The 21618-nt window shown below is 51.0% G+C and overlaps 1 protein-coding gene across 1 annotated transcript in view; it reads left to right on the top strand.

Moving 5' to 3' along the window:
• The window catches only part of PLEC (plectin), a 647147-nt gene that overhangs the window by 135674 nt on the left and 489855 nt on the right, over positions 1-21618 (top strand). The window contains exons 2-3 of the mRNA XM_063924739.1: positions 8616-8677; positions 20127-20216. Of these exons, the coding sequence (XP_063780809.1) occupies positions 8616-8677; positions 20127-20216 (152 nt within the window). The remainder of the gene's footprint in view (positions 1-8615; positions 8678-20126; positions 20217-21618) is intronic.

Raw genomic sequence — 21618 nt, 5'->3', positions numbered from 1 at the left:
GGGCTCCCATCCCTCACCTAGGGGCCTGAGTATCAGTAACGGGGCTCCCATCCCTCACCTAGGGGCCTGAGTATCAGTAACTGGGCTCCCAGCCCTCACCTAGGGGCCTGAGTATCAGTAACGGGGCTCCCAGCCCTCACCTAGGGGCCCGTGTATCAGTAACTGGGCTCCCAGCCCTCACCTAGGGGCCTGAGTATCAGTAACGGGGCTCCCATCCCTCACCTAGGGGCCCGTGTATCAGTAACTGGGCTCCCAGCCCTCACCTAGGGGCCTGAGTATCAGTAACGGGGCTCCCATCCCTCACCTAGGGGCCCGTGTATCAGTAACTGGGCTCCCAGCCCTCACCTAGGGGCCAGAGTATCAGTAACGGGGCTCCCATCCCTCACCTAGGGCCCGTGTATCAGTAACTGGGCTCCCATCCCTCACCTAGGGGCCCGTGTATCAGTAATGGCATTTGCAGTGTGCTCTGGGCGCAGTTAGACTTCCCGGCAGCTGGCAGCGTGGCACCCCCCTGTCGGAAATGGCGTTACCGCAGCACATATGTCTGACCGTAGAGACACCGTGCACACACCCTATAGTTAGGAAGTCATTTACCTAGGTATTTGCTGGTGTGTCCGCGTGGGCGTGAGTTCTCGGCCTGGGGTCTATGGTTTTGGGAATCAGGAGTGCTTCCGGTGACCTTTAAAGTAATGACAGAATCCAGGATGAGTGCTGCTGACAGGCCAGGTTTTCCAGGAATAATAGGAGGATTTGCTGTAGGTGACTCCTCTGTAAACTGGATGTGATCAGTCCTGGGGCTGCTTATACTGGGAGAACAGGACAGACTGGGTGGTATTCGGTGATTGTCACATGACACACTGCCAGTGCCATGCCCTTGTAATCCCTACAGAGACATTGTCACCAAATCGCCTGCTACCTGTGGCCAGTCTTTGTGTGACTGTTGGATGATATAATCTCATGTAAATCTGTGACACATTGAAGAATAAGATGTTACCTTTGCTGACACATGTTGCTCGGGTGACGCTGCCATATCTCTGTATAAAGCCATCTCCCACCAGCTCACATTAGTAATACAGGACTTTGGTCCTAGTGTGAGCTGACCTCGCACATACACCCGCTTTATCTGGAGTGTTCATTAACTGCGTCAACACTTTTATTGCTGAATAATCCTCCCTAATAACAGTTTAATCACACAAGAAACCACCTAATTGTTAGAGCTATGACCAGTCCACAGACCATGTTCCTCACTACACACAGCCATATCTGTGTACCGTCCTGTACGTAGTAACAGTGAGACGTATAATGTAGCAGAGCCATGCAGAGTTCTGCAGAGCATTGCTATGCGCCCCCCCCCCCCCCTTCCCCCGGCTGTACAAATAGGCTTATTGCATTGCCTATGGGCTGTATGATAAGTCACCCACTTCCTGTGTGCCACCAGACAGCTGGCAGCCGGCCACCGCTCTAGTGATCAGGGTGGGGCACAGGCTGACAGGGTTAATTGCTGTGCGTGGAAGCCGCGGCTGCAGGAATGCATAGCTGCAAGATATTTAGCCAGCCCTGTCAAAGCAAGTTCTAGGAATGTGTGAGCCGACCCAATCCGCGTGGCAGCGTCCTGGGCACCCAGGCTGGATGAGACGGTCACCTGTGTGACTGCCCAAACACTACATTATAACAAGTCATTTATTAACAAATTACACAAATCCAGCTTCTAGATCTGTATAACGCTGCTCTCTATAACGCTGCTCCCTGTTTAACGCTGCTCCCTGTATAACGCTGCTCCCTGGTGAGGTTCTAGCTGCGATCTCTGTATAACGCTGAGCTCTGATATCTCTCTGGTGAGGTTCTAGCTGCGATCTCTATAACGCTGAGCTCTGATATCTCTCTGGTGAGGTTCTAGCTGCGATCTCTGTATAACGCTGAGCTCTGATATCTCTCTGGTGAGGTTCTAGCTGCGATCTCTGTATAACGCTGCTCTCTATAACGCTGCTCCCTGTATAACGCTGCTCTCTGGTGAGGTTCTAGCTGCGATCTCTGTATAACGCTGCTCTGTGGTCTGACACTAGTGAGGTTCTAGCTGTGATCTCTGTATAACGCGGCTTTCTGGTCAGTCTCTTAGTGAGGTTCTAGCTGTGATCTCTATATAACGCTGAGCTCTGATCTCTCTCTGGTGAGGTTCTAGCTGTGATCTCTGTATAACGCTGATCTCTCTCTGGTGAGGTTCTAGCTGCGATCTCTGTATAACGCTGAGCTCTGATCTCTCTCTCTGGTGAGGTTCTAGCTGTTATCCCTCTATAACGCTGCTCCCTGGTCAGTTTCTTAGTGAGGTTCTAGCTGTGATCTCTATATAACGCTGAGCTCTGATCTCTCTCTGGTGAGGTTCTAGCTGTGATCTCTGTATAACGCTGGTCTCTGGTGATGTTCTAGCTGCGATCTCTGTATAACGCTGAGCTCTGATCTCTCTCTGGTGAGGTTCTAGCTGCGATCTCTGTATAACGCTGAGCTCTGATCTCTCTCTGGTGAGGTTCTAGCTGTGATCTCTGTATAACGCTGAGCTCTGATCTCTCTCTGGTGAGGTTCTAGCTGTGATCTCTGTATAGCGCTGAGCTCTGATCTCTCTCTGGTGAGGTTCTAGCTGCGATCTCTGTATAACGCTGAGCTCTGATCTCTCTTTGGTGAGGTTCTAGCTGCGATCTCTGTTTAACGCTGAGCTCTGATATCTCTCTGGTGAGGTTCTAGCTGCGATCTCTGTATAACGCTGGTCTCTATAACGCTGCTCTCTGTATAATGCTGGTCTCTGGTGAGGTTCTAGCTGCGATCTCTGTATAACGCTGAGGTCTGATCTCTCTCTGGTGAGTTTCTAGCTGCGATCTCTGTATAACGCTGATCTCTGGTGAGGTTCTAGCTGCGATCTCTGTATAACGCTGAGCTTTGATCTCTCTCTGGTGAGGTTCTAGCTGCGATCTCTGTATAACGCTGAGCTCTGATCTCTCTCTGGTGAGGTTCTAGCTGCGATCTCTGTATAACGCTGATCTCTGATCTCTCTCTGGTGAGGTTCTAGCTGCGATCTCTGTATAACGCTGATCTCTGATCTCTCTCTGGCGAGGTTCTAGCTGCGATCTCTGTATAACGCTGATCTCTGATCTCTCTCTGGTGAGGTTCTAGCTGCGATCTCTGTATAACGTTGATCTCTGATCTCTCTCTGGTGAGGTTCTAGCTGTGGTCTCTGTATAACGCTGAGCTCTGAGCTCCATCTGGTGAGGTTCTAGCTGTGGTCTCTGTATAACGCTGGTCTCTGGTGAGGTTCTAGCTGAGATCTCTGTATAACGCTGAGCTCTGATCTCTCTCTGGTGAGGTTCTAGCTGCTATCTCTGTATAACGCTGGTCTCTGTATAACGCTGCTCTCTGTATAATGCTGGTCTCTGGTGAGGTTCTAGCTGCGATCTCTGTATAACGTTGAGCTCTGATCTCTCTCTGGTGAGGTTCTAGCTGCGATCTCTGTATAACGCTGAGCTCTGATATCTCTCTGGTGAGGTTCTAGCTGCGATCTCTGTATAACGCTGAGCTCTGATCTCTCTCTGGTGAGGTTCTAGCTGCGATCTCTGTATAACGTTGAGCTCTGATATCTCTCTGGTGAGGTTCTAGCTGCGATCTCTGTATAACGCTGAGCTCTGATCTCTCTCTGGTGAGGTTCTAGCTGCGATCTCTGTATAACGCTGAGCTCTGATCTCTCTCTGGTGAGGTTCTAGCTGTGATCTCTGTATAACGCTGAGCTCTGATCTCTCTCTGGTGAGGTTCTAGCTGCGATCTCTGTATAACGCTGAGCTCTGATCTCTATCTGGTGAGGTTCTAGCTGAGATCTCTGTATAACGCTGAGCTCTGATCTCTCTCTGGTGAGGTTCTAGCTGCGATCTCTGTATAACGTTGAGCTCTGATATCTCTCTGGTGAGGTTCTAACTGCGATCTCTGTATAACGCTGAGCTCTGATATCTCTCTGGTGAGGTTCTAGCTGCGATCTCTGTATAACGCTGAGCTCTGATCTCTCTCTGGTGAGGTTCTAGCTGCGATCTCTGTATAACGCTGAGCTCTGATATCTCTCTGGTGAGGTTCTAGCTGCGATCTCTGTATAACGCTGAGCTCTGATATCTCTCTGGTGAGGTTCTAGCTGCGATCTCTGTATAACGCTGAGCTCTGATCTCTCTCTGGTGAGGTTCTAGCTGCGATCTCTGTATAACGCTGAGCTCTGATATCTCTCTGGTGAGGTTCTAGCTGTGATCTCTGTATAACGCTGGTCTCTGGTGAGGTTCTAGCTGCGATCTCTATAACGCTGATCTCTGATCTCTATCTGGTGAGGTTCTAGCTGTGATCTCTGTATAAGGCTGAGCTCTGATCTCTCTCTGGTGAGGTTCTAGCTGCGATCTCTGTATAACGCTGAGCTCTGATCTCTCTCTGGTGAGGCTCTAGCTGCGATCTCTGTATAACGCTGAGCTCTGATCTCTCTCTGGTGAGGTTCTAGCTGCGATCTCTATAACGCTGAGCTCTGATCTCTCTCTGGTGAGGTTCTAGCTGCGATCTCTGTATAACGCTGAGCTCTGATATCTCTCTCTGGTGAGGTTCTAGCTGCGATCTCTGTATAACGCTGAGCTCTGATATCTCTCTGGTGAGGTTCTAGCTGCGATCTCTGTATAACGTTGAGCTCTGATATCTCTCTGGTAAGGTTCTAGCTGTGGTCTCTGTATAACGCTGGTCTCTGGTAAGGTTCTAGCTGAGATCTCTGTATAACGCTGAGCTCTTAGCTCTCTGGTGAGGTTCTAGCTGCGATCTCTGTATAACGCTGAGCTCTGATCTCTATCTGGTGAGGTTCTAGCTGAGATCTCTGTATAACGCTGAGCTCTGATCTCTCTCTGGTGAGGTTCTAGCTGCGATCTCTGTATAACGCTGAGCTCTGATATCTCTCTGGTGAGGTTCTAGCTGCGATCTCTGTATAACGCTGAGCTCTGATCTCTCTCTGGTGAGGTTCTAGCTGCAATCTCTGTATAACGCTGAGCTCTGATATCTCTCTGGTGATGTTCTAGCTGCGATCTCTGTATAACGCTGAGCTCTGATATCTCTCTGGTGAGGTTCTAGCTGCGATCTCTGTATAACGCTGAGCTCTGATCTCTCTCTGGTGAGGTTCTAGCTGCAATCTCTGTATAACGCTGAGCTCTGATATCTCTCTGGTGATGTTCTAGCTGCGATCTCTGTATAACGCTGAGCTCTGATATCTCTCTGGTGAGGTTCTAGCTGCGATCTCTGTATAACGCTGAGCTCTGATCTCTCTCTGGTGAGGTTCTAGCTGCGATCTCTGTATAACGCTGAGCTCTGATATCTCTCTGGTGAGGTTCTAGCTGTGATCTCTGTATAACGCTGGTCTCTGGTGAGGTTCTAGCTGCGATCTCTATAACGCTGATCTCTGATCTCTATCTGGTGAGGTTCTAGCTGTGATCTCTGTATAAGGCTGAGCTCTGATCTCTCTCTGGTGAGGTTCTAGCTGCGATCTCTGTATAACGCTGAGCTCTGATCTCTCTCTGGTGAGGCTCTAGCTGCGATCTCTGTATAACGCTGATCTCTGATCTCTCTCTGGTGAGGTTCTAGCTGCGATCTCTATAACGCTGAGCTCTGATCTCTCTCTGGTGAGGTTCTAGCTGCGATCTCTGTATAACGCTGAGCTCTGATATCTCTCTCTGGTGAGGTTCTAGCTGCGATCTCTGTATAACGTTGAGCTCTGATATCTCTCTGGTAAGGTTCTAGCTGTGGTCTCTGTATAACGCTGGTCTCTGGTAAGGTTCTAGCTGAGATCTCTGTATAACGCTGAGCTCTTAGCTCTCTGGTGAGGTTCTAGCTGTGATCTCTGTATAACGTTGAGCTCTGATATCTCTCTGGTGAGGTTCTAGCTGCGATCTCTGTATAACGCTGAGCTCTGATATCTCTCTGGTGAGGTTCTAGCTGCGATCTCTGTATAACGCTGAGCTCTGATCTCTCTCTGGTGAGGTTCTAGCTGCGATCTCTGTATAACGCTGAGCTCTGATATCTCTCTGGTGATGTTCTAGCTGCGATCTCTGTATAACGCTGAGCTCTGATATCTCTCTGGTGAGGTTCTAGCTGCGATCTCTGTATAACGCTGAGCTCTGATCTCTCTCTGGTGAGGTTCTAGCTGCGATCTCTGTATAACGCTGAGCTCTGATATCTCTCTGGTGAGGTTCTAGCTGTGATCTCTGTATAACGCTGGTCTCTGGTGAGGTTCTAGCTGCGATCTCTATAACGCTGATCTCTGATCTCTATCTGGTGAGGTTCTAGCTGTGATCTCTGTATAAGGCTGAGCTCTGATCTCTCTCTGGTGAGGTTCTAGCTGCGATTTCTGTATAACGCTGAGCTCTGATCTCTCTCTGGTGAGGCTCTAGCTGCGATCTCTGTATAACGCTGAGCTCTGATCTCTCTCTGGTGAGGTTCTAGCTGCGATCTCTATAACGCTGAGCTCTGATCTCTCTCTGGTGAGGTTCTAGCTGCGATCTCTGTATAACGCTGAGCTCTGATATCTCTCTCTGGTGAGGTTCTAGCTGCGATCTCTGTATAACGCTGAGCTCTGATATCTCTCTGGTGAGGTTCTAGCTGCGATCTCTGTATAACGTTGAGCTCTGATATCTCTCTGGTAAGGTTCTAGCTGTGGTCTCTGTATAACGCTGGTCTCTGGTAAGGTTCTAGCTGAGATCTCTGTATAACGCTGAGCTCTTAGCTCTCTGGTGAGGTTCTAGCTGTGATCTCTGTATAACGCTGAGCTCTGATATCTCTCTGATGAGGTTCTAGCTGTGATCTCTGTATAAGGCTGAGCTCTGATCTCTCTCTGGTGAGGTTCTAGCTGCAATCTCTGTATAACGCTGAGCTCTGATCTCTCTCTGGTGAGGTTCTAGCTGTGATCTCTATATAACGCTGATTTCTGATCTCTCTCTGGTGAGGTTCTAGCTGTGATCTCTGTATAACGCTGATCTCTGATCTCTCTCTGGTGAGGTTCTAGCTGCGATCTCTGTATAACGCTAAGCTCTGATCTCTCTCTGGTGAGGCTCTAGCTGCGATCTCTGTATTACAGACTCTGGGTGGCTGAGTTGCTGAGGTTTCCTGTCAGAGGAGGGTGGGGGATAGAGGGGTGGGAGAGCCTCTGAGTCCTGCGGGGAGTGGCAGTGGGCACACCTTGAAGTGTGGATCTCTGACACACCTCGGAAAGGGGAAGGCATAGCAGGGGCAGGGCAGGAACCAGACAGGGCAGGCTTGGAATTGCTTAGCCTGTGGCCAATCTGGGGGGAGAGAGAGAAAGGGAAGGAGGGAGGTGAAGGCTTGAGAATAAGAGAGAAGTTCGGAAACAGCAGTAACAGTGGCTCACAGGGACACACTGCCAGGAAAGGGAAACAGAGAAGAAGTTGCAGCAGGGGAACACAAGTCTCCTGCAAGAGCTGTGTCCTGATCTGTGACGAATCCCTTGGATTGTAAGCTCAATGGACCAGCAAATGTACCGCAGTAATGCAGCTCTGCCGTCCAATCAGGACAGTTCCTTCCGCCAACGGACAAGCTCAGAGGACAACTTGTACCTGGCGGTGCTGAGGGCCACAGAGGGCAAAAAAGGTACAGCCTGGGGTGTGTGTGGGGGGGTCTGAGTGATCGGACCTTTACAGTGGGTGTGTGCTGGAGGGAAGAGGGTTAATGGCTGGGGATAGGGAGGATCCAGGTGTGCAGCCCTATCTCCTGTCTGTACAGGGAGGACGCTATAACCTAGTGTTTATGGTATTTACTCTGTTAACCCTTTCTCCTCCAGGTCCAGCACTATTAACCCTAGGAATACGGCTGGACACGTAATGCAGGGTGTATTCTATTAACCCCTTTATGCTGCGATGCATTTCTGTTCCCTATGGTATTAGTGTTCCTATGTAGTACTTTGAGGTCTCCAAATTGTCTGACTCTACTTAGGGAAGAAGTTTCCTGTAGTGCTCGGGTCCTGTGTCTGCGTACTGTGGTTCATTGGCGTGCTAGCTGGTGCTTACAGAGGCAGGAGTACAAACGGAAATTGCCACATGCATGGAAATGAATGGGAAGTTTCTCCCACCCACCCCATGTCTCTACAGATCTCATACTGAATATTGCATTAATCAATGAGTCAAAGTCACTTCCTGCAGATAACTACAGACTGGACCATACGTCTCTCATAGACAGTGTGATGGAGAGACTGCTGAGGCCTGTATAACAGCGAGTGTCTGGGGACCCCTCTCTCTCGCTCTCCTGGACGATGGCTCCAGGCAGGGACTGATCACATTGTAGAGAAGGTCAGAAGCTGCATCCAGCACCTATCACAGTAAAACACCTTTTCTGGGAAGTGCGCGCCTCCGGTTGGAACACGCGCGCCTCCGGTTGGAACACGTTTTATGAATGGCTGGAATAAATTGTATGTTTTCCTATCAGGGCATTTAGAATGGAAACAATATTAATTTGTCAGCTATTTACATGAATGTATGGTGTGGAGAAGCCTGCAGGGAGGGAGGGACCTGCTCTGTGTCCCATGCTTTGTGCTGAGCCTGTTCTCTTTTCTCTTACAGATGAAAGGGACCGAGTGCAAAAGAAAACTTTTACCAAATGGGTGAACAAGCACCTTATAAAGGTAAGACTGTGACCGCTGCCTGCAGTGTACTCCTCGCACTACCTGCAGTGTACACCTCGCACTGCCTGCAGTGTACTCCTCACACTACCTGCAATATACACCTCACACTGCCTGCAGTGTACACCTCGCACTACCTGCAATGTACACCTCACACTACCTGCAATATACACCTCACACAACCTGCAGTGTACACCTCACACTATCTGCAGTGTACACCTCGCACTGCCTGCAGTGTACACCTCGCACTACCTGCAATATACACCTCGCACTGCCTGCAGTGTACACCTCGCACTACCTGCAATATACACCTCACACTATCTGCAGTGTACACCTCGCACTGCCTGCAGTGTACACCTCGCACTACCTGCAATATACACCTCACACTGCCTGCAGTGTACACCTCGCACTATCTGCAGTGTACACCTCGCACTTCCTGCAATATACACCTCACACTACCTGCAATATACACCTCGCACTACCTGCAATATACACCTCACACTACCTGCAATATACTCCTCGCACTACCTGCAGTGTACACCTCGCACTACCTGCAATATACACCTCGCACTACCTGCAATATACACCTCGCACTACCTGCAATATACACCTCACACTACCTGCAATATACACCTCGCACTATCTGCAATATACACCTCACACTACCTGCAATATACACCTCGCACTATCTGCAATATACACCTCACACTACCTGCAATATACACCTCACACTACCTGCAATATACACCTCACACTATCTGCAATATACACCTCACACTACCTGCAATATACACCTCACACTACCTGCAGTGTACACCTCGCACTATCTGCAATATACACCTCACACTACCTGCAGTGTACACCTCGCACTGCCGGCAGTGTACTCGCACTACCTGCAAGATACACCTCGCACTGCCTGCAGTGTACTCCTCGCACTACCTGCAATATACACCTCGCACTACCTGCAATATACTCCTCGCACTACCTGCAATATACACCTCACACTACCTGCAATATACACCTCGCACTACCTGCAATATACACCTCGCACTACCTGCAATATACACCTCGCATTACCTGCAATATACACCTCGCACTACCTGCAATATACTCCTCGCACTACCGGCAATATACACCTCGCACTACCGGCAATATACACCTCGCACTACCTGCAATATACACCTCGCACTACCTGCAATATACACCTCGCACTATCTGCAGTGTACGCCTCGCACTGCCGGCAGTGTACTCGCACTACCTGCAATATACACCTCGCACTGCCTGCAGTGTACTCCTCGCACTACCTGCAATATACACCTCGCACTACCTGCAAGATACACCTCGCACTACCTGCAAGATACACCTCGCACTACCTGCAATATACACCTCACACTACCTGCAGTGTACTCCTCGCACTACCTGCAATATACACCTCGCACTACCGGCAATATACACCTCGCACTGCCTGCAGTGTACATCTCGCACTACCTGCAATATACACCTCACACTACCTGCAGTGTACACCTCACACTACCTGCAGTGTACACCTCGCACTACCTGCAGTCACATTACTACAGGTGGTACACCTCACTCTACTACAGGTGGTACACCTCACTCTACCTGCACTCACATTATTACAGGCGGTACACCTCACTACCTGCACTCACTTTACTACAGGCGGTGCACCTCACGCTGCCTGCACTCACATTACTGCAGGCGGTGCACCTCACGCTGCCTGCACTCACATTACTACAGGCGGTACACCTCACACTGCCTGCACTCACATTACTACAGGCGGTACACCTCACACTGCCTGCACTCACATTACTACAGGCGGTACACCTCACACTGCCTGCACTCACATTACTACAGGCGGTACACCTCACTCTACCTGCACTCACATTACTACAGGCGGTACACGTCACGCTACCTGCAGTCACATTACTACAGGCGGTACACCTCACACTACCTGCACTCTCATTACTACAGGCGGTACACCTCACACTGCCTGCACTCACATTACTACAGGCGGTACACCTCACACTGCCTGCACTCACATTACTACAGGCGGTACACGTCACACTGCCTGCACTCACATTACTACAGGCGGTACACGTCACACTGCCTGCACTCACATTACTACAGGCGGTACACGTCACACTACCTGCAGTCACATTACTACAGGCGGTACACCTCACACTGCCTGCACTCACATTACTACAGGCGGTACACCTCACTCTACCTGCACTCACATTACTACAGGCGGTACACCTCACACTGCCTGCACTCACATTACTACAGGCGGTACACCTCACACTGCCTGCACTCACATTACTACAGGCGGTACACGTCACTCTACCTGCACTCACATTACTACAGGCGGTACACCTCACACTGCCTGCACTCACATTACTACAGGCGGTACACCTCACACTGCCTGCACTCACATTACTACAGGCGGTACACCTCACACTGCCTGCACTCACATTACTACAGGCGGTACACCTCACACTGCCTGCACTCACATTACTACAGGCGGTACACCTCACTCTACCTGCACTCACATTACTACAGGCGGTACACGTCACGCTACCTGCAGTCACATTACTACAGGCGGTACACCTCACGCTACCTGCAGTCACATTACTACAGGCGGTACACCTCACACTGCCTGCACTCACATTACTACAGGCGGTACACGTCACACTGCGTGCACTCACATTACTACAGACGGTACACGTCACGCTACCTGCAGTCACATTACTACAGGCGGTACACCTCACGCTACCTGCAGTCACATTACTACAGACGGTACACCTCACTCTACCTGCACTCACATTACTACAGGCGGTTAACGTCACACTGCGTGCACTCACATTACTACAGACGGTACACGTCACGCTACCTGCAGTCACATTACTACAGGCGGTACACCTCACGCTACCTGCAGTCACATTACTACAGACGGTACACGTCACGCTACCTGCAGTCACATTACTACAGGCGGTACACCTCACGCTACCTGCAGTCACATTACTACAGGCGGTACAGGTCACACTGCCTGCACTCACATTACTACAGACGGTGTATATATATATATATATATATATATATATAATAATGTACATACTGGGAACCAGGGAGAGGAGACAGCAGGACTCTGGAGCTATTGTAGCACCCGCTGTTACACATGTTGCCCTCCGTTGCTATAGGAACCCGTTGTCTCTTGTACCACAAAGGAAATGGTGTATTCGTCAGCGTTTCTCTGTTGTGGGATTGGAAATTTCTCTACGTAACACAGAAATGTTTAGGCCTTGTGGCATGATACACCCCTGGGGGAACTCCAAGCTGGTAATCTTACAGTGTGGGGGAGGGGGGGGGGGAATGTGGCAAACATCTGGAGCTAGTACATCAGCCGAGCCATGCCACTGCTTCCCCTGTGTCTGGCACACATGTAGCTTGCGGGTTTCTCCCCCGTACACAACACGTCACCCTCTCTCATCTCCCGGACAGACTGTGGGGCTGCTAGAGAGCGAAAGCTGCGCTGGTTTGTGCGATACATGTTTTGTGAATTTGCGCGGCACAGGAAATGCATACATAAGTGGCAGTCCTTGTGACCGGGAGACGGAACAAGAGAGGGGCACGGGGCGTCCTCACATAAGCAGATCAGCAGGTGTGTGCCGCTCTGCGTATGTGCGGAAATACGCCGTGTTCCGCTGGAGGTACTACGGAGGCTCAATGTTGTGTCAATGTAAGATACGCAGTCACCATGTTACGTTTATATGGCATCCTGTATACTTTCCTTATGGGAGCACTCCCGTATTGTAGTCGTGGCTGCAGGTACAACATGGGCCGTGGTTGGGGTGTGATTCAGTCGGGTGTATTTTTGTCATTAGAAATGGAGTTTGAGGCTTGAGCTATAACGCGGGGGTTACACTGAGCCCTTTACGCTGGGACAGTCACCCGTCCTTTCTGGGTGTGCCTCTGTGTCTCAGCGTGACTCTGTTCCCGCCGTCTGTGTACAGGATTCCTGAGTGTTTTCTCACCAGAGCCCAGGTTCCTGCAGACACATAAATAGCATGTTCTGGGCTGTAATGAGCATTGCGTACAGGAAGCCGCGTGGACTCCGCTTTCCTGCCGCTTGAGGGGGTCCCTTGTCTGCAAAGCACGCGCATCAGCAGATAGGGAGCTTTGGTTGTTTTCCTGAGTTACTGTAGCATGGAAATCAGCGCAATATAATGCAATACAAATAGTTTTATTGTCCCTAAAAACATTTAAGAAACAATGAATAAGTGAAATTACAATGCAGTACCCCTGTGTTTCAGTAAACACTATATGAAAGGGGAATAATTGTTTCTCATCCTACTTGTGTGGCAACCAAGACACCTAGAACGTTTCCCGGAGGGCAAAAGAGAAAAGATTGAATGACCTGTATGACTGCAATCCCTAATTATCTTATCTGCCATAACTCCTCTTATTAAATACGTCCTCTCATTTAGGCAAGGATTGACCAATTGTTCTCTCCGCGGATTTAATTAAAGCGCTACCATCAGCACATTTGGCATTACCATACCACACCGTGATTGCATAGGTCAACAAACTCTCAGTCAGGCAAGCTTCTATCCCAGCGCAGTGTGCGGCCGTCACACACACAGCGTGTGGCCAAAACTAAACCTGACCCTGTATTCTCTTTCCCCACATTCCAAGGGTTAATGGAAAGGGATGACTCCCACCATGGCTAGTGACCTTTTAGTGTCTGGTCTCCCTCCCACCGGCCTGGAGAATGTGAGAAACTTCCCTACAGCTCCTGTGTCCTCTGTTTGGAAATCTGCCCCAGAGCTTCACAAAACACTGTGTGGATCCTCCTAATATCTCAGCTGCTTGTGTGCCTGTGCCCAGATCATCTCTACTAGTTACCTATCAGCTCAGATAACTCTACTAGTTACCTATCCACTCAGATCATCTCTACTAGTTACCTATACGCTCAGATCATCTCTACTAGTTACCTATCCGCTCAGATCATCTCTACTAGTTACCTATCCGCTCATATCATCTCTACTAGTTACCTATCCGCTCAGATCATGTCTACTAGTTACCTATCAACTCAGATCATGTCTACTAGTTACCTATCAGCTCAGATAACTCTACTAGATACCTATCCGCTCAGATCATCTCTACTAGTTACCTATCCGCTCAGATCATCTCTACTAGTTACCTATCAACTCAGATCATCTCTACTAGTTACCTATCCGCTCAGATCATCTCTACTAGTTACCTATCCGCTCACATCATCTCTACTAGTTACCTATCCGCTCAGATCATCTCTACTAGTTACCTATCCGCTCAGATCATCTCTACTAGTTACCTATCCGCTCAGATCATCTCTACTAGTTACCTATCCGCTCAGATCATCTCTACTAGTTACCTATCAACTCAGATCATGTCTACTAGTTACCTATCAGCTCAGATCATCTCTACTAGTTACCTCTCCGCTCAGATCATCTCTACTAGTTACCTATCCGCTTAGATCATCTCTACTAGTTACCTATCCGCTTAGATCATCTCTACTAGTTACCTATCCGCTCAGATCATCTCTACTAGTTACCTCTCCGCTCAGATCATGTCTACTAGTTACCTATCAACTCAGATCATGTCTACTAGTTACCTATCAGCTCAGATCATCTCTACTAGTTACCTATCCGCTTAGATCATCTCTACTAGTTACCTATCCGCTTAGATCATCTCTACTAGTTACCTATCCGCTTAGATCATCTCTACTAGTTATATATCAGCTTAGATCATCTCTACTAGTTACCTATCCGCTTAGATCATCTCTACTAGTTATGTACCAAGCTTAGATCATGTCTACTAGTTACCCATCCGCTTAGATCATCTCTACTAGTTATATATCAGCTTAGATCATCTCTACTAGTTACCTATCTGCTCAGATCATGTCTACTAGTTATGTACCAAGCTTAGATCATCTCTACTAGTTACCCATCCGCTTAGATCATGTCTACTAGTTATGTATCAGCTTAGATCATCTCTACTAGTTACCTATCTGCTCAGATCATGTCTACTAGTTATGTACCAAGCTTAGATAATCTCTACTAGTTACCTATCTGCTCAGATCATGTCTACTAGTTATGTACCAAGCTTAGATCATGTCTACTAGTTACCTATCCGCCCCGATCATCTCTACTAGATATGTACCAGGCCCAGATCGTCTAACTACTTACGTATCAGCTCAGAACGTCTCCAGTAGTTATATAACCAGAATGGAGCATATGAATAATAATATTCCACACCCAGAACATAAATATAACATTCTGCATACACCTAGATCATGTGTGGAGACAACAGTCCTGTAACTAGCTATATCCAGTCCAGAACCCCTTGTATACTGGTCCCAGAGTGTTAATAATGAGAGAACCTTTGCGGTGCTGCCAGCTTTCTGTCACCGGCTGGGTCTACAGAGCCCCTGGGCAAGGCTGCAGCTAATTTCCCAGGACACAGAGTCCTTCTTGATACAAGGAGTCCATTCATTGCAGTGATAAAAGGGTCTCCTTGCCTGCCATGCGTGCTACCGCTTCACTTCTCACTATGGTGCAAGGAACGGCTGACCCTGAGGGAAGGATCACCTCCGTCTGTAGCAGTGCCACGCTTACTCATGCAATGCTCAGTGTTGTGTATGGCCATTATGATACATGTATGGGTGTTCTATACTGTCCCCTCAGTGAGCTGGATTTACTGTACACAAGGGCACGATAAGCAGAACTGTATGGAGAGCATGTGCAGACACTGGCATCACACCAGAGCTAGCCGATGGATGGATGGATGGGATAGATAGATGGATATGGTAATTCATACACATAAGGCAATTGGAGATTCCCTAAAGCAGCAGGCAGACAGTGACTGACAGATTTGCAGACTTGTACTCTGCGTGGATTGGTAGATGCGCACACGGGGGTGGGTGATGCTCATACGTCTGCATTGTATGTGAGGTCCCATGGCGGCGCGGTCCTCAAACCGTAGAAGTAGCTTGAGCTGTTTGTAATTAGGGCTGATTCTGCCGCACCCGTGTCAGGAAGTATGTCGGGTAGCGCTGAACAGTGGATTTTACCTTTATGTATGAGGAGTCCGCTTTGCACCTTATTGGTCTTCTGTGTAGAATGTTGTCAGTAAACCAGCAATGAGTAACCGGGTGGTTGTCTGACCTCGGTACGGGGCCATGGAATCAGGGAGGGGACCGTTTCCATCATAAAGATCGGAATTTTTATGACCTTTCATAGATGTGATTTTATCCTGTAATTGTCCGTAGCTCCTGTGATCGGTGTGGATGCCACGTCATGGTCACAGCGCATTATCCTGCCACGCGGGCGGATCCTGCACCGTTACTCATTATTGATTATTTATATCACTCAATAACCCGTGGCCTCAGAGCTGTGAGCAATCGCCCCATTAGATCGCCTACGCAAGTGCCTGAGCCAGGCAAGTCCTGAGGCTGGGTACCCCTGTGGCAGGGTGCCCATGAGACTGGGTACCCCTGTGGCAGGGTGCCCCTGAGGCTGAGTACCCCCATGGCAGGGTGCCCCTGAGGCTGAGTACCCCCGTGGCAGGGTGCCCCTGAGGCTGAGTACCCCCGTGGCAGGGTGCCCCTGAGGCTGAGTACCCCCGTGGCAGGGTGCCCCTGAGGCTGAGTACCCCCGTGGCAGGGTGCCCCTGAGGCTGAGTACCCCCGTGGCAGGGTGCCCCTGAGGCGGAGTACCCCCATGGCAGGGTGCCCCTGAGGCGGAGTACCCCCATGGCAGGGTGCCCCTGAGGCGGAGTACCCCCATGGCAGGGTGCCCCTGAGGCGGAGTACCCCCATGGCAGGGTGCCCCTGAGGCGGAGTACCCCCATGGCAGGGTGCCCCTGAGGCGGAGTACCCCCATGGCAGGGTGCCCCTGAGGCTGAGTACCTCCATGGCAGGGTGCCCCTGAGGCTGAGTACCCCGTGGCAGGGTGCCCCTGAGGCTGAGTACCCCCGTGGCAGGGTGCCCCTAATGCTCAGCACCCAGGTTGTGTCTTGTTCCAGTGCAGCCACTTATTGTGGTCAGATGCACGGACAGATTGTAGCTATTGGCAACGTCCAGACGCGCTCTCCACCATGCCCTGGCTGCAGGAGGGTCGTTGCCAGTGATCAGACCACGTTATGGCCCTCATGGGATACAATGTTGTAGTGTGTATGGCTCTGTGGTTAAAACTGCAGGCCACCTGAATCAATGGGTTTTATTCTGACCAGGGCGCTGTCTGTGTGGAGTCTGTATGTTCTCCCCCGGATGCATGTGTCTTTTCCAGGTTCTCTGGTTTCCTTCCACGGTCCAGAAACATAAGGCAGGCTAAGTGGCAGTTGAGTTATCGCTGCAAGCGCCAGTGGGACAGGGACTGATGAGAATACGTAGTATGGCGGCTCCATAGCAATAAATGGGTCATACCTGGTATATGTTACCGTATCCTGGTATAAGCCGTTAGGGCTGATGTAATACCACCTGGGGCGTCACCATTAGATGCCACCATCCAAATTTACAGCAACACTACGGCGGGAGCAGTTTCTCTGTCTGAGTCTGGCGCCCTGTGTGAGCGATTCTGCGTGCCGGAGCGTAGCTACTACTCCTGCGGCACTCCCATAAGACGCACCACCTCCGTGCGTCCGCTAAGACACCTCTCAGAAACGCCCAGTCCGTTGTCTGTGCGATGCCCTCTGGAATGCATACGCAGTACAACTTGTGCTCATACGTAGTAGAATAAAAAATGGCTCCACTGCGTCCGATATCCCTGCTGTATCCCAGTCGGAATCAGGCCTGTAGGTTCTGTCTCCTAATAGAGTTCTATGTCTATATGTGCTGCCTCTGATGTTACTGCTGCCTGGTGTCACATACAGCTCCGTCATGGGGCAGGCTGTGCTCAGTGGGTATGTGAGGGGGTCAGCTCCGTCATGGGGCAGGCTGTGCTCAGTGGGTATGTGAGGGGGTCAGCTCCGTCATGGGGCAGGCTGTGCTCAGTGGGTATGTGAGGGGGTCTAGCTGATGGTATATTGCACCAAAATGAAATACATTTCTTTGTTCAGTTCCCCCCTCCTCTCCTCCCCCCCTCCCCCATTTCTCTCTCCCTCTCTCTTCTTTCTCTTTTTTTCATATTTTTTTCTCTTTTTCCCTTCTCTCCTTATCTGTGTCTCTCTCCTCCTGACGCCTACTTACCACTCTCCTGCGGCTGCACAGCACTGGAGATCAGAGGTAGGTTCTCGGCACCTTCGCTGCTTCCTGGCTGTCCTCCTCGGCTGCTCTCATACTGTCACTCTGTACTGATCATTGTACACGGCTGGAACTGGCATGTTCATCACTGGACGTGTGTGTGTGTAACATACTGATTGGCGCATGGCTTGCATCGAGTCACTAGATCCTAATAACGGGCGCAGGTGTCGGTGGGCGAAATGCGTTAGGCCAGTTTGTAGCATTCTGTAGCAGATCCTACCGGGGAAATATATGGGATCTATATGTTATTGGGAAGAGCCGCCTGCTGCTGATCGCTTAAGTCTCAAATGAGGTGTCCTATCAGACGATGCCACCTTGTGGCCAGATCACTATAAAAAATAATTCTTGCAGCTTGCAAAGTGAAGTGAGAAAGGCGAGAGGGGCAGACGCACCATCTCCTGGCCTGGGGTGTCGGAGAAGTCTATAATGTAATATGCCAGTAACCAGGTGTAGGTTCTAGGCTGGGGACAAAGTAGCATTAGATGTTGTATGGGGGTGTGGGGGGGGGGGGGGGGGGTGCATTTGCAACATGTCCATATAATAATATACTGTCTACGATGAAGGAGCCGTCTCCTCGCCTGGTAAGCAGCAGCCGCACATGTGTCCTGTGGGGTGTGTTGGATTGTGAGTGGCTTGTGGTGCATTGTCGTCTCACACTGTTGCATGCTAGTGTCATTACTTTGGCATTATCCCTTCCTCATTTCCCCGGCGGACACAGAGAAGGGCCCTGGAACAGCAGCTGTCCCCCCATATACTGGTCCCTGTACTGTACCAGCAGCTGCCCCCCCATATACTGGTCCCTGTACTGTGCCAGGAGCTGCCCCCCCATATACTGGTCCCTGTACTGTGCCAGCAGCTGCAGGAGCACAATGCAGTTCAGGAGGCCGCTGAATTATGCAGCATGGAAATATTGTATGTGTTCTATGGGTCCCAGCGGCCGGGAGTTGTGCTAGGAGGTTCATCGCTCCACTCATTAATGGCTGACTGCTGCAGGCGGGAGCTGGTGGGGCGGATACACCCTGCTTGTCACACATGGAGGATTTCACGCCTTCTTGTTTGGAGCTTAGACACAGAGAGAGGGACTGTTCTCTCCGCCTGGCTGCCTGTGTCATGCAGATGGAGCATTCTTCATTGTAGCACTCCATTAGCTTGACTCGCCAATAATTAGCTGGGACATGTGGAACGAGAGTGAAACCTGCCCCACCTTCACACGTTCCAGGTTGTGCCCAGCAGTCAGTGTGGGGGGGTTTCAGGACGATGCAAGGGAGCTGTGTACCCAGAGTCGGAACTGGGCATGGGCTATATAGGCAGATGAGTAGGGTTGTCCTTTGTTCTGGGGGGAGGGGGGTCACCATGGCTCCGGCAGGCACAGTGTCTAGTCCCCACGTTGTTTAAGGGGCACCAGCTACAATCTCGCCTAGGGCCGGCTCTGTATAGTGTACCCCAGTGTGCGCAGGCTGGATGATATGGGGTGCATGGAGGCAGGCCTTGCATGTAGTAATAGGGGGATGGATGGATAGCGTTTTCCGTGGGCTGCTATGCCGGGGTCATATCTTCCATACATACTGTTTATTTGGCCCCGGGAGAATCTGGAGTACATTGGGCCCTTTATGTAGATTTTCCTCCAGGTCTCCTAAGATCTCGTGCACAGGGGCCTGGTGCCAGGAAAATGTGTCCGCTCCCAGCCAGGATTTCAGGGAGGTGTGAATGTACCAGCGTCAGGGGACATCCCTGGGTGATTACTGCCTGCAGATGGACGCTGTAAGGAGAGAGCCAGGAGGGTGCCAGGCTGAGTCCTTATCGCTTCCGTCTCTGCAGCCTGCACACAGCGCCGCTGACACTGATGGGTTGTGCTGGGCGAGGTGACTGCCACATTCCTGATGAAAGGTTAAACCTTGTTCCACAACTAGGCAGCTGCCGTGCCAAGTCCTCCACCCGCTGTCCATCCGTAACCCCCTGGCTGCAGTCAGCAGATTGAAGTGCAGGCTCCTGTGCCTCGCAGCGGCTCCGGGGTCCTCTGTGATAAATAGAATATACTGTTACCCCATGCTGATGAGTTGTCTCCCCTGTTAGTGTTGTCCCTGGGTAATCCAGCACAGGGCGGTGTGTGGTCACCTCTTATACGTGGCACTCATTAATCCGCTTCTCTTTTATCTCCAGGCTCATCGCCACGTGAATGATCTGTATGAAGACCTCCGAGATGGACACAACCTCATCTCCCTTCTGGAAGTACTATCGGGAGAGACCCTGGTGAGTGGCCCCCGAGCCTGATAGAGTAACTCCGGAACGCAGCTTCGGCAGTCCTGGGTATCTCGTGTTACACCTCTCACTACTAATGCCTCGCACCCCTCATACTCCGTCCTCTCGCTCCATTCTGACACGCAGACGCTGTTCCCACGCATCAGGGTGCAGGCCCCAGTAATGCCCAGCAAGTCACCCTGGTTGATAATCCTGGTGGGACTGTCGTGCACACGAGATGTCCTAGCGTTCTGCGCACAGAATAGTTCTAGTAGCACCCGTCCATTGCCCTGCGTCTCTCCTCTAGCACCCTCCATTGCTCTGCGTCTCTCCTCTAGCACCCGTCCATTGCCCTGCGTCTCTCCTCTAGCACCCGTCCATTGCTCTGCGTCTCTCCTCTAGCACCCGTCCATTGCTCTGCGTCTCTCCTCTAGCACCCGTCCATTGCTCTGCGTCTCTCCTCTAGCACCCGTCCATTGCCCTGCGTCTCTCCTCTAGCACCCGTCCATTGCTCTGCGTCTCTCCTCTAGCACCCGTCCATTGCTCTGCGTCTCTCCTCTAGCACCCGTCCATTGCTCTGCGTCTCTCCTCTAGCACCCGTCCATTGCTCTGCGTCTCTCCTCTAGCACCCGTCCATTGCCCTGCGTCTCTCCACTAGCACCCGTCCATTGCTCTGCGTCTCTCCACTAGCACCCGTCCATTGCTCTGCGTCTCTCCACTAGCACCCGTCCATTGCTCTGCGTCTCTCCACTAGCACCCGTCCATTGCTCTGCGTCTCTCCACTAGCACCCGTCCATTGCTCTGCGTCTCTCCTCTAGCACCCGTCCATTGCTCTGCGTCTCTCCTCTAGCACCCGTCCATTGCCCTGCGTCTCTCCTCTAGCACCCGTCCATTGCTCTGCGTCTCTCCACTAGCACCCGTCCATTGCTCTGCGTCTCTCCACTAGCACCCGTCCATTGCTCTGCGTCTCTCCACTAGCACCCGTCCATTGCTCTGCGTCTCTCCTCTAGCACCCGTCCATTGCTCTGCGTCTCTCCTCTAGCACTTGTCCATTGCCCTGCGTCTCTCTTCTAGCACCCGTCCATTGCTCTGTGTCTCTCCCCCTAGCACCCGTCCATTGCTCTGTGTCTCTCCCCCTAGCACCCGTCCATTGCCCTGCGTCTCTCCTCTAGCACCCGTCCATTGCCCTGCGTCTCTCCTCTAGCACCCGTCCATTGCCCTGCGTCTCTCCCCCTAGCACCCGTCCATTGCTCTGCGTCTCTCCTCTAGCACCCGTCCATTGCTCTGCGTCTCTCCTCTAGCACCCGTCCATTGCCCTGCGTCTCTCCTCTAGCACCCGTCCATTGCTCTGCGTCTCTCCTCTAGCACCCGTCCATTGCTCTGCGTCTCTCCTCTAGCACCCGTCCATTGCTCT

This window comes from Pseudophryne corroboree, chromosome 5, assembly GCF_028390025.1.
Source record: "Pseudophryne corroboree isolate aPseCor3 chromosome 5, aPseCor3.hap2, whole genome shotgun sequence".
Lineage (NCBI taxonomy): Eukaryota > Metazoa > Chordata > Amphibia > Anura > Myobatrachidae > Pseudophryne > Pseudophryne corroboree.
This window is presented reverse-complemented; position numbering and strand designations above follow the sequence as displayed.